At 43.1% G+C, this 18,496-nt stretch overlaps 2 protein-coding genes across 2 annotated transcripts; one reads left to right on the top strand and one right to left on the bottom strand.

Annotated features, from left to right (window-relative positions):
* Positions 1 to 1,496: 1,496 nt before the first annotated feature.
* Positions 1,497 to 5,459, top strand: psma4 (proteasome 20S subunit alpha 4). Its single transcript, XM_018752522.2, has 9 exons — positions 1,497 to 1,578; positions 2,898 to 2,928; positions 3,179 to 3,221; positions 3,511 to 3,673; positions 3,854 to 3,931; positions 4,143 to 4,231; positions 4,501 to 4,631; positions 4,934 to 5,057; positions 5,193 to 5,459. Exons 2-9 carry the CDS (start codon positions 2,926 to 2,928, stop codon positions 5,345 to 5,347), a joined length of 786 nt encoding a protein of 261 aa, XP_018608038.1. The 5' UTR covers positions 1,497 to 1,578; positions 2,898 to 2,925; the 3' UTR covers positions 5,348 to 5,459.
* An 837-nt stretch (positions 5,460 to 6,296) lies between these two features.
* LOC108934534 (ornithine decarboxylase antizyme 2-like) lies at positions 6,297 to 17,694 on the bottom strand. Its single transcript, XM_018752436.2, is given in 6 exon segments — positions 6,297 to 8,381; positions 8,767 to 8,852; positions 9,368 to 9,540; positions 9,844 to 9,924; positions 9,926 to 9,992; positions 17,607 to 17,694. Coding segments are annotated over 6 exon segments (621 nt in total). The 5' UTR covers positions 17,690 to 17,694; the 3' UTR covers positions 6,297 to 8,250.
* Between the last annotated feature and the right edge of the window lie 802 nt (positions 17,695 to 18,496).

The following is an 18,496-nucleotide window of genomic DNA, read 5'->3' as shown; positions in this document are numbered from 1 at the left end:
TATGAATTCTATTGATTTCTTTGGTAAAATAATTACATGTAGACACATACCTGAACACACAGCATCTAAGTAAAATGAATAAATCTCTCTATATAAAAATCTAACAAAAATATTTATTAATTTATTATACACACATACAATGTCTACAACCGCTTGTCCGGAGCAGGGTCGCAGCAAGCTGGAGCCTAACTCGACAACACAGGGCGCAAGGCTGGGGGGGAGGGACACACCCAGGACGGGACACCAGTCTGCCACAAGGCGCCCCAAGCAGAACTCAAACCCCAGACCCACCAGAGAGCAGGCACAGGCCAAATCTGCTGTGCCACTATGCCCCCTCTTTATTTATTAAAAATAAATATAATGTAAATACACACACACACACACACACACACACACACATTTTCTGAACCGCTTGTCCCATACAGGGTCATGGGGAACCAGAGCCTAACCTGGCAACTCAGGGCGTAAGGCTGGAGGGGGAGGGGACGCACCCAGGACGGAACACCAGTCCGTCGCAAGGCACCCTAAGCGGGATTCAAACCCCAGACCCACCGGAGAGCAGGACCCGGTCTGCGCCACTGCACCCCCCATAGTGTAAACACACACACACACACACACACACACACACACACACACACACACATTTTTTGAACTGCTTGATCCATACAGGGTCGTGGGGAGCCAGAGCCTACCTGGCAACTCAGGGCGTAAGGCCGGAGGGGGAGGGGACACACCCAGGACGGGACACCAGTCCATCGCAAGGCACCCCAAGCGGGACTTGAACCCAAGACCCACTGAAGAGCAGGACCCAGTCCAACCCACTGCTGCACCGCACCCCCTAATGTAAATATTAAATAGAAAAAATATATGTGTATCATTTTATATATATTTATTTATTTATTTCATATTATATATTATATTTTATAAAATAAAAATAAACATACAAAATATGTTATTTAAAAAAATCTTATATAAAAAACTCTGAATAAATCTTTTCCTATATATGAATATATATATATTATATAGAGAGAGGAGGGGGTGCGGTGGTGCAGTGGGTTGAACCACAGTCCTGCTCTCTGGTGGGTCTGGGGTTCGAGTCCCGCTTGGGGTGCCTTGAGACGGACTGGCGTCCCGTCCTGGGTGTGTCCCCCTCCCCTTCTGGCCTTACGCCCTGTGTTACCGGGTCAGGCTCCGGTTTCCCGTGACCCCGTATGGGACAAGCGGTTCTGAAAATGTGTGTGTGTGTGTATATAGAGAGAGAGCTTTAAGAGTCTGCATGTGACTTACTATGATTCTTTAAAGCAGATTACAATAATGATTGGGGCCCTTGCCCAGAAAAGGACTGTGACCCCCGTCACCCACCCCCCAGGTCACCTCCCGCCCCCGGTCACCCCCCGCCCCCCAGTGTCCGAAACCCCGGTGTGTAGTGTGTCCTCCTGCTCGATAGGGGCGCTAAACATCCCCGCGCGTCTTCATTTCTTTCACTTCCTTTCGCGCGGCTCCTTTCCTGCAGTTTTCCTCTGTTCTCAGTATCCGCTCGACTCTCTCTATTAACACTGACAGGACATCAGTTACAAGGTAATAACACACATTTATATCCGCATCTCTCACTCTTGAACAGCACTGGACGTATTTTAAAAGTAATGTGTTCGGTACCTCGCTGTGCTCACTGTGAACGTCTCTGCATTGAGGTGTAACGGGTGACTTTTTCCGGCTTTTCTGGCCCGGCCGACGACGTCGATGCGATGCGCGAAAAAAGTTGCTGCTTCATCCTCCACCAACAAGCCGGAGCGGTTGGAAATCATGTTGTAGCTTATGCGTTTTGCCAGGCCCAGGATAATTTCCATAGTGGGACTCCAGGAGGTCTACACGTTATCAGTGTAGATTGTCTAAAAATGTGGTTCAGCAAAAAACAAAAGCTAGAGTGGCAACCGTAAATTACGTAATGTGTGTGTTAGCCGGCTTAGCTAGCTGAGTGTTGATTTCACTTTCAGTTCTACCACAACCTTGTTGTCTTCACAATAAGCTCAGTTATCCGTCGCATGACACGACTGGTTTACTTAGTCCAACTCAAGTATTATGCTAGGTATGTGCGGTGTTTGCGTTCACTTCTTCATTTTGTTTGATGCTGGTTGGGGAATATTCATTCGTCACTCTTACACTGTTTACTCACTTAAGTTTGCTTAGCTGATGATGCTTATATTCAACATGATCATGGACAATATTACCCGTTTATGAAGCAGGATCTTTTTTATTGAATCGGCTAGAAACTTTGTTAGTGGTACCACAACAAGAGTGGGGTGTGCGACTCGAACCCACTTCCTTCAGGGTTTGTAGCTCCATTACATCATCATGCGTCTCATAATTTGCTCCGCAGTGACTGTGAGTGTCAGTGTGTGTGAAGTCTCTCCTGCACTCTTTTCTTCACCTTTATTTCTGAATTGAATGGGACACTGACTGTGCTGTGATCACACACACAGCTGCTGTAAAACATACAAACATCTGTCTTATGAAGGAAACTTTTAAGTTTTGCAGCTATCATCTGACTGGATAAATAATAGTATCAAATTTTGTTTTAAGCTGCCAGATAACTACATTTCAAATTGTCTTTGAATAATATTATTATTGTTTATTAATGTAGATGATACTTCTCTCCCAAGTGACTTAGATTGTGAGGTGTATATGGATCTTAAAATTACTGCCTTGTTTGTACCGCTAGTAGATGATTTTTATTGGAAGAATTCAGGGTAAAAAGGTAAGTACCTTTTTAAGGGTACTTTAGTTAAAGCAGGAATTTGAATCCAGGTCCTTCCAATTGGCAGGTGACAGCTCTAACCACTGTGCCACCTGCTGCCACATGTAAATATTACAGACTGACTGTTGTTTATTTTTTGCAGGTTCTTTCTTTTAAGGGAACCCTTAATCATGGTAAGTAGGTATTTAGAAATTACATTTGAAATTTAAGTTTCTTAAGGCCTCTAAATGCAGTTTCACATCTTGTTTTTATTAATCAGTTTGCTTTTTTAGATCCCTTTTGCATTGTACCAAGTTTTAAATAGCTAAGCATATAATATGTGTTAATACAAATATTTTAAGGATGACCCATGTCATAATAGTTGAATCTAGACCATCATTGTGAAATGAAAAACAATCCTGTGTATTACACCTTCTATTCCAGTCTCGAAGATATGATTCACGGACAACTATCTTCTCTCCTGAAGGCAAGAGTTTTATTTATTTATTTTAAAATCAGAATTAAAAATTGTTTTGATAATTAATTCATTCCGAAGATTAGTATCTGAATTTTAACCCTGTATTAACCAAACAGAAGTGTCCCTATGTTGAGCTCCAATTTCTTCTTGAGTAGATGCATACCTTTAAGGAAGTTCTTTTCCAGTATCTTTTTTTTTAAAAAACTATTTATCCTGAGATAAATACCATAATTTAAATCCTGTTAAATATTGAATGACTCTGCTGTCAGCATAACTTTCTTTTTATATTCATTGAAAGGTCGCTTGTACCAGGTGGAGTATGCCATGGAAGCCATAGGACACGCTGGAACGTGCCTCGGCATTCTGGCCAACGATGGTGTGTTACTGGCAGCTGAGAGGCGAAACATCCACAAACTTCTTGATGAAGTTTTCTTTTCAGAAAAAATCTACAAACTGAACGAGTAAGTCTATTAATAGACAAGACTAATGAAAATTTACTTTCCCCCCAGCAATTAGAAGTTACTGCCTGTTCCTTGTTATCTCTGAATGTTTTTTTTCTGGGTGCAATATTGGTTTACTATTTAGGGACAAATAGCTGGTCGAGTGTAAGGGCCATAATGTCATGTTGCTTTCTGTTGCAGAGACATGGCGTGCAGTGTTGCTGGGATTACGTCAGATGCAAATGTGCTGACTAACGAACTAAGGCTAATAGCACAGAGGTAAGCAGGGACTGTGCAGCAGCAGAGGTCAATGGCAAGACTCAGGCTTCAGACTTTTTCTATATAATTCTTGAAGGCTGGGGAAATGTAATCAGTAACACTTCACATTTTACAGATGTTCAGTTTGTCCCTCAGACACAGTCTTTCTATTTTAGATGGTTTTTCTGCTCTGTTTAATATTTGCGAGTGAAAATTATGTTACTGTACTCAGGTATTTGCTGCAGTACCAGGAACCAATCCCTTGTGAACAGCTGGTAACGGCTTTGTGTGACATTAAGCAAGCCTACACGCAGTTTGGAGGTACGGTACCATGAAAAGGGTCCCTCAAATGAATGAGTGCCCTGTGCATAAAGAAAGTTTGGTTGGATCTTGGAGTTAACGTATTGTTTTTTCATAGACACAATCACTGTAAAATTTTCAGGTTTTTTTTCTGTCACTGTTAGACTTTGTGAGAAAACATAATTAGTGATGCAGCACATGACAGGTTTTGTACATGCAGTCTGAAATCTTTTACAGTATGTGTTGTGAATGCAAGGAAATTTATGTGATGATTGTGTGTTAATGTAAAGGGAAGAGACCATTCGGAGTGTCTCTACTCTACATGGGATGGGACAAACACTACGGCTTTCAGCTGTACCAAAGCGATCCCAGTGGAAACTATGGTGGATGGAAGGCCACCTGCATAGGAAACAACAGTGCAGTAAGTGCTAAAATTCAGAAAAAGTCATTTTTGAGATAAAGTGTGCAGAATGTGTCACACAACTTGTACTGAAAACGTGACAAGGGTTTGGTACTAGAGGGCGCTGTTGTACTTGTGGAAATACTGCACGTTTATGACAGCAAGATTGCACAGTTTTGGCAGCTCTTTCTAAAACTGAAATGGATTGCATGGAATCAGAAAAAGGCTTCTGTATGCACTGGGCCTTTGTATATTTAATGATTGATTGCTTTTAGTTCTGCCTAACTACATTGTCACTATGTGACCGTATGTCCTCTCCACAGGCTGCAGTTTCCATGCTGAAGCAGGACTTTAAAGAGGGAGAAATGACTTTGTCATCTGCACTTGCATTAGCCATCAAAGTGCTGAATAAAACCATGGATGTCAGCAAGCTCTCTGCTGAGAAAGGTCAGTGTCAAAGTCAGTCCTGGTGTTGAAAGTAGGCTGTGACAGTGATCTCATTAACACACTGGAGAAAAAACCTCAGGGACAGATACAGGAAAAAAATTGTACATGGTGTGACTTCTGCCTTGTCCATTGCAGTGGAAATTGCCACTCTGACCCGAGAGAACGGGAAGACCAAGATCAAGGTCCTGAAACAAAAAGAGGTAGAGGAGCTCATCAAAAAGCATGAGGCAGAGGAGGCCAAGGCCGAGAAGGACAAGAAAGAGAAGGAGCAAAAGGAGAAGGAGAAATGAGTAGCCGGCCGTCTCATTTCCGTACAGAATCCCCCAGTTTACCTTTATGTCCTTTGTCTTTTTCTTAAATAAAACTTCCACACACAAACTTGCCTGGTGATTTTGATTTTTTTTTCATTGTTGTATTTCTTCAGTCTCAAGCCTTTAATGGAATTATTCCGTGAACCCCAAATCACAGCAAATCAAAGGTTTGAGTTAGAAGTGGAGCAGAAATATTTGAAGGTGGTAATATGTTACCTGTAGGAATAAATGATTGAATATGGATCTGTTTGACTCTCGTTTGTAGGCCGGCACGGTGGCACAGAGGGTCGCTCTGTTTGGGTGTAGGTTCAGGAACTTTGCATGTTCTCCTCCAGTTTTCTCCCACAGTCCAAAGGTGAGTTTCAGGTGAACTGGCGATTCTAAATTGCTCTTAGCATGTGACTGCCATGTGTTGGACTGGTGTACCCTGCCTAGCTTTGCAACCTGTGCTTCTGGAATAGGCTATGTGCCACCGTGAGCTGGCAGTGGAACAAGCAGGGTTTGATTTCTGATTTGTCATTGACTGGATGCAATATGATACTCTACCAAGAGATGACTGATAAGCAGGACATTGTGTCAGTCAGGGCTCTGTAGTCTGAAAAGAACTCCTTTGCCAAATCTAAATTTAACTCAAGTCATGATGTTGATGTAAATAAATCCTGTTCCATGAAACATTGCTGCTAATTCCAAAAGCACTTCAGAACTGCTGCTACAGTAAAATACATAAAGCAATTATGATGTACTTAAATATGCTTAAAATATGTTGAACTTTGGGTTTATATTTTTATTAAACATAAGTATGTATACATATATATCAGTAAGACAGATGAGGTCTTTAATATGAATATACTAGCAACAAAAGATTGCTGTTACATATTACGCACAGCATATATCAAAATGTACAATAAAAATATTGATTAATCTATGGCAATGGAATAAGAGATGAGCTCAAATTTATTTTAATTTGCAAAAACTTAAAAGTAAATATGTACATGCACCACTTTAGTATAGCTTTAAGCATTTCTTAAAGTAAAAAAAAAAAAAAAACTAATTACAGATTGAATAGCAGTGCTCCATATATGCTAGCTATATCCTGTTTAAGATGTACTGAAGAATGCAATATCAAGTGCTGATGTCACTTATTGCATATGCATTTAATTATGTATCACTATAGCTTCTTTGATTCCGCCAGGTAGTGTTCAGTTCAAAGTGTGAGCACCCAGGCAAACAGTGTAGTGTGTGTCCTTAATTTGCCTTGTAAGCCAACCTTCATGGAGGCTGTCATTATTCAAGGGTCACTGAGACTCTGGTTAAGCTGGTAAAAACGGGAAGAACAGCTACATACTACTGGATATCATGTACCTGTTATATAACTTTCCTGATATACATTCCTTGTGTCAAATCTTTCTGCCATTTCTTTTACATATATTTTCATTAAGAATGAAGATTGACATTTTACAGTAAGACTGAAAAGCATGTTAACTTTACACACTTTCACAGGCATGTAAGAGCCCTGTACATGTTTTAAATAAGTCACATGACCAGGACAGGTGGTGGCTTTACTAAGGCCTTTAGTGGAAAATCAGTGGCCACTACATGTAGTTGTGTGGAATATAGCATTATAGTTGTATAGAATATTCTTAATTTCATTTCAGTGTTTTTCAATTCATGTCTAAAGTGACTGCGACCTCAACGATCCTGAGCAGTCACCGAGTCTCAGCTCCTGAGTGAATGGGCTTGCTCTTTTATCACAATGACACTTTCTGTGTTGCTTCATCATAACCATCTCCTCATGCAACCTAATTGATTAACTTGCTCTTAGGAACACTCAGGCAAACAGCAACACAAAGTCAGCAGTAAGAATATGAATACCTACAGTAAAACAGTGACAACAGACAAAAGGGATAAAGACTTTTACCTGTTTTCCTTTGGCAGTAGATGGTAGAAAATAGCTGACCTGAGCTGAAAGATTTTAACACCCAGAAAACTGGACAAAAACAGATGTACTGCAAGTCACTAAGGATATACAAGTTATTGCTCTATATCACCAAAAAGTTGCCAGGTATCATATAAAACAGAAATACAGTTTAACTATAATCACTAGAGAATCTACATTACCAGTCCAAAGTTTGCATGTGAAGAATTGGACAAGAGTCACAAGATCACATTTTGTGATCAGACCTGTTAAGCAAGTAGGTTTGAATGTTTTCCCCATGTTTGTCCCAGGTGCTCTATTATCTCCCACAGTCCGAAGACATTTCAGGTGAATCGGTGACTCCACATTGGCCACAATGTGTGAATGTTTGAGTGAATGTCCTGCGATAGACTGGTGTCTTATCCAGGGTGTACCTTGCCTCACACCTCATGTTTCCTGGATAGGCTGAGGACTGTCAGGACCCCAAACTCTGTAAATGGTTACTGGTAAAGAATGAATGACTTGTGAAAGCTTTCGGTAAATGCACTCAAACTTTTGACTGGTATAGTAGGTCAATAGCTTCTAAATATCACTCTCCATACATTTACTTTTTGGTCTTCTTTAAAGACAGTTTCTTATTTCAGTAATGCATAAACCTGTATACAGTGATATTTGGTGCAAGGTTTTCGGGGGATATGAGTATTTATAGCACCAAATGACCCAGTTGTGAAATCTTCCTTGGCAAGGGACTGCTTACTGGCACAGGCAAAGAATGGAAACCAGCTAATGGGATGATCTCTCAGCCCAGCTTGATCTCAATGCACACCTCAGGATGCCTGAATCACTGAATGACTAACAGGTCTCCCGCAAGCAGCCCCACACAGAGGGATTGCCTTGATCGAGTTGCATGCCGAGGCTGCCAGGTTGGGCGAGGGACAACGGGAGAAACCCGAAGGCCATGATGTCTTCAGGCTTCCTCTGAGCTGCTGGGATCCAGCGAGTAAAGCATGAATAGCCAGTTGGTCTGATTGGGCACCAGTGGATGACCTGGCTTCACCATCTCGAACCCCATGTAGTGGAAAGTCTTTGTGATGGACACTGAATGACACAGACAGACATGGGACATTACCACCCTAGCACTGCCCCCTGTGGAAGAACACATCCAAATGCAGCAACGTGTTACAATCGCAGCCTTTTCAGAGCCAAGCATCATTTTAACCTTCTATAGTCAATGCTCTTCAGTCAGTGCTTATGTTAGTATATTTCTTACATTTTTACGCCCAAAATGGGCAAAACCAATGACCTTAAGTGCCAGGCAAGTAAAGTTAAACTTGTGCAGTTTGGGGAAATTATGAATGAAGCCTTCACCAGAAGCTTATCATCACACATATTTTCAGCAATCTTAGTTTTAAATTCTGTTTCAATGTCCATTCATTGGCAGTTTCAGGGGTTTGAATAAGTCAGCAACAAGGTGGTGGCTTACATCGATCCTCTCTGTTTTTTGAAAACCATGCAAAGACATAGCGGACTTTGAGATTCTCTTCAGCAAACTGAAGGAGAAGGATGAGACTGTAAGATAGAAGGAGGGTAGAGTGCAGTGAGTATGACAATGGAGTCTCCTGATTCAGCACATTATACTCAAGACAAAGGTACTGCGACACAGAACAGTTCCATGGAGCACACCTACTCAGGTAAGCAATGCTTTCAGAGTCACACTGTTTGGAAGAACTTAAGTACAGTACTGGTCAGAAGTTTGAGCACACCTGAGCAATACCGGTATGGGACAAACTGGATGGAGGACTAAAAGCAATGCATCTCATAAGTGTTCTACATACAAATTGCCAGTATGTATTCAAACTTTTGACTGGCACAGTTTTTTTTCTTTCTAGTAATCTATAATCTACTGACTTTGGCTTCTTATTCCTGCAGTCTGTAACACACAATGAATGCCTCATCAATGCACAATATAGTCTCATAATGAACATGCTAAGAATACCTATTGAAGCTGTACTTTAATATACATTTAATGCTGTGTGTGTTAAGCGCTAAAGGTTGTGAGAGGGTATGGAGGATGACACACACACCCCTCTTTGCTCCCCTCTGGAAGGTGCCCCTCTGGGATCTGCAGAAAGAGGCTGTCGGCCACCAGCACGCTTTCCCAGCAGGATGTCCGACACTCGGTCAACTGGTGCCTGAAGTACAGGAAGCAGGTTGTCCCATTTGCTGGGGTGGCCTGTGTTACCGTCAGCCTCTCATCCTGGAGAAGGTAAGAGAGAAAATGAAATACAATGACTGGTAAATGTCATTCGATTGATTGATTTCTAGATGGAATAGCATATCCAAATATCAAAGTACAAGTCCTTCAAGTCATCTGGGATATGAGATCCACTACTTATTAAGGAACTCCTGCCGAAATGTTTGCACTAAAAAGCGGAGTTCGATGGGTGCAGCTGAGCAGTATAATACTATGTATAGGTTAGCAATTCATCTTGTGGAAGTGCATTGAGCGAATAAGAGAAGTGGAGGTAGAGTATAACCCTACAGAGATACATGAACCTACCTTGTAAAGGAGCACACTGAGGAGGTGATCCCTGCCTGACCCTCGCCCACCGGGGATCTTCAGCAGTGGGTGAGGGGCATCAGGAGCACCACCGAGGCCATGGGATCTTGCGGCCGGAGCAGTTAGCCATGGAGCCCATGGGCAGAGAGCTATTTGGGGACACAGTGAAAGAACTTATTCAGTGCTGCTCAACTTTCATTCAAAAGGGTGATCAAAAGGAAAACTTCGGATTACATTTCAGAGGTAAAAGGATCAGTGTGGTGGGATTTCAAAGCACAAAACTGTCCTAGCTGACAACTTTCCCCAGCATCTAGGTTCATTCCTACTCTATAAAGAATAGATGCGTAACCTATACATCCAAGTACTTGTGTACATTATACAAACTCGGTTCAGTTTAATTTGCTGTACATTGTAACTATCAAAAACGTAAAAATTGTTGAGCCAATGTAGCTGCAAATAAGCTGCCTTTCACTATTGGGTCTCTGCTCCCTGCTATCACGCATCCACAAATAACTTGTCCTCGCTGCGCTAATGTCACACTTTCTCCCAGAGGGACATGCTGTCAACTTTCACCACCTCTTTTCACACTGACATGTGATGTAATACTGAGGTCAGTGCAGGGTCTTCAAGAACTCAGGGGAAACTGAAGATCCGAATAATCATATTTTATAGAGAAATACAGTCAGTCTTGGGCTGTTGCATATTGCTGCACATATCACGGACATATGGAATGGGTTGTGAAACACTGAAATATTTTGGAACGTGTTGAGGCATCTGTTGACAGATCATATGTTAAGAGCAAGTTGGGGACGGAGCAATACAAAAATAAATTGGACTGAACTAATCTGAACACATGAGATAAGCAATGGACAACGTTAGCAATCGACTTGTGTTAACGTGATTTTTTTTTGGTTTTTCGGTTGCTGCCACCTCTCCTAGATCAACTCCTGTTCATCTGTCCACAATACCCCTCGGTCCCTGCCAGGAGACAATGAATGCAGCACTGTTCACTTCACAGCCCTGGCCTGCCTTTACACTTTTGGGCAGAATGACACCAGTTGCGTTCTGCCGTAACGGAAGTTTCGGACGCACTTTGGATAACGAAAGATCACCGAGCAAGAACCAGTTCTAAGCTATTGAAATCAATTTTGACAAAAAATTTGTTTCCCTTTTTTGGCCAAAGCCATTGCCAGCTTCTCATTAACATGTTTAGGTAGTGGATTCCATTTCCATTCCAAAAAACCAGCAACACAAATGAAGAGGAGCAGTCCTGAGCTGCTGGGTTTTGAGCACTACTAATGCTAGAAACCGCCCCTGAATGCCGCAGGGGCCAGTGGGACATAAGGAGAAGCTAAATGTTGTCTTGGCTCTGCAGGAGTTATGTATCATAAACAAGCACATGTTTGTGCCTTTTCTGTAAACATGGCTCTAAATAGCTTGACTCCTGGAAACAAGCTTATGTGGGTTTTGAGTTACAGTTCAAAGATCGTGATCAGTGAAGATAGCCCACGAGGCTCCCCGTAACTTTGGCTCAGACAAGAGGCAAGTCCAAGTGTGACTGCTAAGTAGCAGTGGACTGTAGCAGTGCTCAGAATTTCGATTTGCTTTGGTCCTAAGGCCAATATTGCCACCTTCAACCCCTTCATACAGAACCCTGTGCTAATACAAAATAGAGCAATAGTCCTAGGGAGCCACCCAACTCTCCATCTCTAACGCTATTCTGCAGTATGTAGAATGGCAAGTGTTATTCCTACAATACTTAAGTTCTACTAAATCAAATAATAATTTTGCAGGGAATACATTTGCAGAATCACTATAGCACAGCTCTCTTCATAGAGCCCTGACCCATTCTTGATACTTGAAGCGGAACAGTGTTGACTCAACTTTAGATGCGTTTAATGAGCCGTAAATTACAGTATGGCTCATCTTGCAGTTGACCAGCAAGCTCATTTGTCACTGTTAAGTATACGTTTACCCGTGTCATGTGAATATATATGCTGCTGCTACGGAGTTGAATGTTCCTCAAAGATGCGGATTCATTCATTCATTCATTCATTCATTCATCGCACGTGTTGCTCTCTTCACATGACCTTCTCTTATTGGCATTCCTTGAACCTCGACAATAAGACAGTTGTGAGCTGGGTCACCTGGACTAATCCAAATATCAGTACACCTTTCAGTGTTCAAGATCCTATAATAATATTCTGAGATTAGTGTGTTTTGAAAATATTTTGAGCAGTGGAATCTCACTTGCAATTCTTTTAGAATAGTCACTTTGATAGCGAGAGCAGAATAACGTTCTTAATGTTTACACAAATTCTTCTTTTGGAAGTAGTTTTAGATGAGCTTTTCTTTTATAACCAGTTCTTAATCTGGTAACTGAACCTTGTGCTACAGTTTTGACCAAACGAATGCGGTGATTACTGAATACACACTATTAAAATGACCATTTATATTATAATCATTTTGGGAAACAGGATCATAATAATGTTCTGAACTCCAGGCTCTCCTTTTAGAAGTGGTTTGCTTGTGTGAGCCTTTCTTTTGTTAACGAATTTTGCTATGAAAATGAAAGCTGTGCTAAAATTACGACACAGATCAGAGTAGATTATATATCAGTCGCTATGATCCATTATAGATGATATCGCTAAAACAGAACAATTGCGGCTCAGTGCTACTCTTGTTTTCCTCTTCTACAGCTTCTGTGTTATACAAGACTATTGCGAGATGGCATCTTGTATCGAAAAGCGATACTTTCCCCTGGACCGTTATTCGGGTACTCGAATCCCCACACGCTACGTCTCGTGTGTTTACAAGACCCACAGCCGACCCCCCATCTGAACTGAGGGTTCGATGAAGGCTCCTAGATGTAAAGAGGGAACTGAGTCAAGAAGCAGAAGAGTAGGCCACGCTGCAATCAGCTGACTTGAGCAGCAGGCACATCGTTTTATTGCACTTACACACACACACACACACACACACATTTTCAGAACCGCTTGTCCCATACGGGGTCACGGAGCCTACCCGGTAACACAGGGCGTAAGGCCGGAGGGGGAAGGGACACACCCAGGACGGGACGCCAGTCCGTCACAAGGCACCCCAAGCGGGACTCGAACCCCAGACCCACTGAAGAGCAGGACCAGGTCCAACCCACTGCGCCACTGCGCCCCCGTTCCTTACACACACAGACTGCACTAATGTCACAGTCAGTTGCAGTTATTCAGTGGCAAAAATGGATTTTTTTGCACTTTCCATTTAAAGGAGAGCTGTTCATTTTGTGATCACGCGTATTTGTGCTGCAAGCCACACAGATGCTGTGAAAAGGCCTTTTTGCTGAGTGCAGCAGACACAGCAATCGACGGCAAAATCTGCCCTTCAGATGAAAATATGTCACGCACAAGCATTTCAGTCTTTGCACACTGAGAAAAGGCCGCTGTTATTCCATAATCCGCAACACATCTGTGTAACAGGCAGATTTCCATCCTGACAACGTTCACGCGCCATTTACCAATTCAAAACAAGGATACCGATTGTCTTAATCAACGCACACTGCCTCTTGAATTATTGTCCAGGACCTTTTGGTGTGAAACTGAATAATGAAGCACTGCATGAGCTCAGTGTTCTAACTGTGAAAATTCAAGACATAAAAAAGAATTTTCTATCCTTACACAATATGCCAGTAATAAATGGAGGACTGTGCACATGATGTGTGAGCAGGAGCCCAAAGCAATCCTGTAACTTGTGCTTTCTGATCATAAAACAGATTTAGTCTTTTTTTTATCTGTTATTTGTTTGTTTTAAACATGGGTGGCACAATAGCGTGGCTAGAGCTGGTGCCTCCCATCTCCTGGACAGTGGGTGCAGATGAGGGTCCGAATTCAGCTCGGTTTGTGTGGAGTCCGCATGTTCTCTGTATTCGCATGGGTTTCCTCCAGGGGCTCTGGTTTCCTCCCACAGTCCAAAGATGTGTTTAAGGTGAAATGGAAATGTAAATCACCCTCAGTGTATGAATGTGCGCGATTGCCTTTTGATGAACTGGGTTCCAGTCCAGGATGTACCCTGTCTCATGCCCCATGTTTCTGAGCTAGGCTGTGGACCACAGTGACCCTCCACTGGACAAGCAGCTAATGGCATTGGCAATATATAATGGATACTCCATTGTATATAGCATTGGGGCTGCGATGGCGCAGCACGTTTGGCCTGTGCCTGCTCTCTGGTGGGTCTGGGGTTCGAGTCCTGCTTGGGGTGCCTTGCGACGGACTGGTGTCCCCTCCCCCTCCAGCCCTGCGCCCTGTGTTGCCAGGTTGGGCTCCGGCTTGCCGTGACCCCACTCGGGACAAATGGTCTCAGTCAATGTGTGTATAGTACAATACAGTATAATATATATATTATATCTACTTTATTAACTTAGGGGAAAGTGTATGATTGTTATCTTTCCATGCTTGACAAATAATAGTCAATTTATTACTCTGTAAATAATGAGGGAAAAAATTCTATATATTTATATATAAAAATAAAACAATCACCAAGTGACTCATGCTGGTGCCCTTGCCCAGACTACAGTGACTGTGCCAGAGTGATTATGTAATGGCTGTGTGTCCGGGGCGAACTAAGAGCCACGGTCCTCCGTGACGCACTCAGCTGAGTGGCCCCCGGTGCCTCTGCATCTCAGAGCTCTGATGGCCTTCGCTTACACAACAACAAGGTGGTACCGCTCCGAGCACGCGTGATGTCGATCGAGGAGACACCACCACCCGAGTTTGTTCCACCGCGAGAAATGAAACGGTCATTCGCAGATCTCATTTACATAGAAAGCTGTTCACAGCCACAGTGGACATTTCAGTCCATCGTCACTGGGGACATGATCTCTTCTCCACTCCTCTTTTGACCAGTCCGTCTACATGCTGATAGTTAACCCAATTTTATAGCAATTCTTGGGGAAAAGAGAAATGGAAAAAAGAGGGGATTGAAGCAGCCATCTGTGATTTTTGGAGGCACACGCCGACTGTGAAATCCACCGAAGGAGCAGGAGAACATGGGATGCTCTCCTTTCTGTTTTCTGTGGTGAAGCACATCAGGGATGGAAAAGCACATTGGAGCAGGAGCGCAGACAGAGTCACGTCTGTGTTACCTACATATACCAAACGTTCACTCAAAAGCGGCACAGTTAGTGTAAAAACAAATACAGTACAACCCAGTCAACACTGTTCTAAACCTTTTTCAGAACACTGTATTTTGTCTTGGACAAACAGGCGTCAGTTAAAGAAACTTTAGGCTGCCAGTAATAATAATAATAATAATAACAACTGAACACTCACTTCAAAGGTTATGTTGCTATTATTATATTGCGCAATAAATAGCGGATGGAACAATTATAAACCGGTTAAGTAAAATTTTGATGGAGAAACAGAAGACACCAGCAGGCAAAAGTGGAAAAGGAGCATTCGGTGACACATGTAGAAATGAGAGACTAAGATTGAACACAAAGCAGTTGTATCATATTAGGAACCAGAGTTATTATCGCCGTTAACTAGTCTAAGGGTTTGCACGCAACACTTGAAAAATATAATATTAGAAGTTTCAGGAAAGTGCAGAAAATCATGATTTTTTAAGAGCCTTACATCTTTAAATAATTAAAAAAAAAAAAAAAAAAAAAAAAACCTGCCAGACTCTGCATTTCATGGTGAGGATCACAAAATTAAAAGCATGATCGATCCGGTTATAAAAATTATTTGTATTTAATCATGCAGCGTAACAATTCAATATGCGGTAATAATGTCACATTTAATAATATTCCTACCTTTCTTCGCCGTTCAGCATGATCACTGGAGGGGAATAAAATGAAAGACGAAATAGTGTCCGAGAGATCGCGCTGTGAACTCCGGACAGCACTTGGGCATCAGTCCAGTGCGAGGAAGCGTCGCCCGTCCGCACTTTATTCCTTCACGGAGACGCTGCAGTACCGCCCGTGGCCGCTGAGCGCCCTTTAAATAACCGCGGCGCGCTTTTCTTCGGCGACACTTTGGCTCTGAAGGAGAAGAGCGCCACAGCGCCCCCGCAGTCCCGGAGGATGAATCGCACATCGACGATTCCCCTACGAAACCTTTTTTGTATCGTTTCAACTCTTTTGGGCTACAGTATAAGCACAGCGCATAATATAATATGGCTATTAATAATGGTTTTGAATGTAATGAAATTATTTAGTGTGGCCAGATTATTTAGAGATTTAGGGTCTGTTCTGGTCGAGGGGTGAGGTGGTGCAGCGGATTGGACCGGGTCCTGCTCTCTGGTGGGTCTGGGGTTCGAGCCCTGCTTGGGGTGCAGCCTTGTGACAGACTGGCGTCCTATCCTCGGTGTGTCCTCCCCAGCCTTACACCCTGTGTTGCTAGGTTAGGCTCCGGCTTGCCGCAACCCCTGCCTGGCATAAGCTCTGCGTGTGTCTGTTCTAACTGTGATGTTGAAGTCTTGCTAAAACAATCAATGTATTGGGGACATATTCTACTGGGTTTGTGTTTCAGCACACTTGCCCGACTTGCGTGTTGGAATTGCATTTTTTTTTTAAATTTGTTTTTTTGTTGTTCCTTAAGCCACATTAAGGTGAAAGTGTAGTTGCTGTTCTCAACAAAAACTGCCTGCTAAAATTGTTTTTTGCATCTATTCTTAATCCATGTTATAATATTTTTAACGTCATACCAGATCCCACAAATATCCACGTGGAAAACTTGAATTTTATCACTCTTATTTTAAGAAAAAAAAAAGCCTCCTTGACCATTGTGTTGTTTTTATGTGGTCATAGTTTCATTACATAACATGTCCTGCCTTGTATGTTTCAGGCGGAAGATGCGTTCCATTAATTGGGCTGCACACTTATTTCTGGCTTGGGAATTTACATAAGCGGATTAAGAAAGCATTTCCCTGCACTGGAAAGTGAACTATTTTGAATCTCTAGACTGTGGCACTGCTGATGGGTGTCCTTTCCATCACAAATGTCTATTCCCCTCCACATGCTCCTCTACTCAGTGTTACTGCCGACATCTCTTCAGGCTCTGTTCGGTACAATAATAATCAGTGTAAACCCTGAGCCGACAATTGAGCAAACAGGCATGTTTTATACCTGCAGCAGCACATTTGCTCTCAATCAACAGATAGACTAAACATAATATAACGGAGAGATGTGTGAAGTCTTTTATAGTCATCCCTACAATATATTTTTATGTGTTTTGAGAGGCAATGAAAGCAACGGGGTCGGGGGGTGCGGTGGCGCAGCAGGTTTGGCCAGGGCCTACCACGTGGTGGGTCTGAGGCTCGAGTCCTGCTTGGGGCGCCCTGCAGCGGGCTGGCGGCCCTCTCCCGGCGTCCAGGCTAGGCCCCGGCCCACCGCGACCGTGCTCGGGACAAGCGCCCCGAGACAGTGTGTGTGTGCGTGTGCGTGTGTGTGTGTGAAAGCAAAAGGCCCCCCAGGTCAGAATCAGGTCCAGAAAAACTGCAGGCCTATAAGGCATTAAAAGTTTTCACAGCTTTTGAAATTTCCACAACAGGACACCCGCCAGATCGCCGCACTGTTACTGTTGTGAGCATGTGAACGGTGGCTGTCGGGCCCTCGCTGACATCTCTTACGTTTCCCTTCCCACTTTCCCACCGCTGTCATTTCCATATTTATACCCATTCAATAGAAACTAATATCATCACAATGAGTGACTGTAAAGTGCTCGTCTGAAATGTCACACGTTGTCCTGTAAGCTGTTTGTTTCGAAATACGTCACCTCTCCGGGGAATTGGCATCCTGCTTCTTTTGAAGGATGTACCCTTCGTGAGCTGTGAAGGTGAAGGAAGTGCAAGGGGTCATGGGAACTCAGCGCAGCCTCCACTGTGAGTCCTGGAGCAAAAAAGACGTATACATATTCGAAACGTAGAGAGCGGGGGAAAACAACAGACAGGAAGCGGGAGAACAATGTAAATCTCACACCACCAGTGACTGGGGGGGGTGGAGGTGGAGGTTGCCGCTGCAGTAAACCCAGGTGTTTGGACGCTGAATCGCAATGGAAGAAACAAAAGAAAACAAAAAAAAAACATCCAGTTCCCAGGCTCCCCTCGGCTCGTGGGAAACCTGTTCCTGGGCATAACGGGTTTCCCATGGTAAGTGATTCCCAGATATAAATTTCCTCCGCTTATCTCGTGCTGTGTGCTTCCTCCGCCGCTGGACATCAGCTGTTTAAAAATACTCACTGTTTGTGTTTTGTGGCCCTGATGAACATGCGGCGTCTGTTCTCACATTTGATTTTTCTCTTTCCACTAGTTTATTAGACTTCACGGCACGGTCCTTCGAGAGCTCGTTTTCTGTGCGCGAAGCCTTTGTCTGTCCGGCACTACCGCTGCCGAGGATTGTGGTGCACTCTTCCGCAGCTGTCATGATTTTAAGCCCTTTTTTCTCAGCAGAACAGCAAACTTTCTAAGGATTTCCAGGAATTCTGTGTGATTTTAATATTTTCATGTCTCTCCTTGATTTGCCTTCTCTGAAAGAGCTGTTTGCAGAGCATTAGGCGATTTGGTGCTGCATACAGAGGAGCTCTTGTGACCAGCAGCGGCTTGATCTGAATGTCCAAAATTGCCCTCGATAATTTTAACGCCGCCCTACAAGTAAGGCAAGCGATGC

The sequence above is a fragment of the Scleropages formosus genome, chromosome 11 (assembly GCF_900964775.1).
Source record: "Scleropages formosus chromosome 11, fSclFor1.1, whole genome shotgun sequence".
NCBI lineage: Eukaryota > Metazoa > Chordata > Actinopteri > Osteoglossiformes > Osteoglossidae > Scleropages > Scleropages formosus.
The sequence above is the reverse complement of the archived record's forward strand: the minus strand, read 5'-3'. Positions and strand labels throughout refer to the sequence as shown.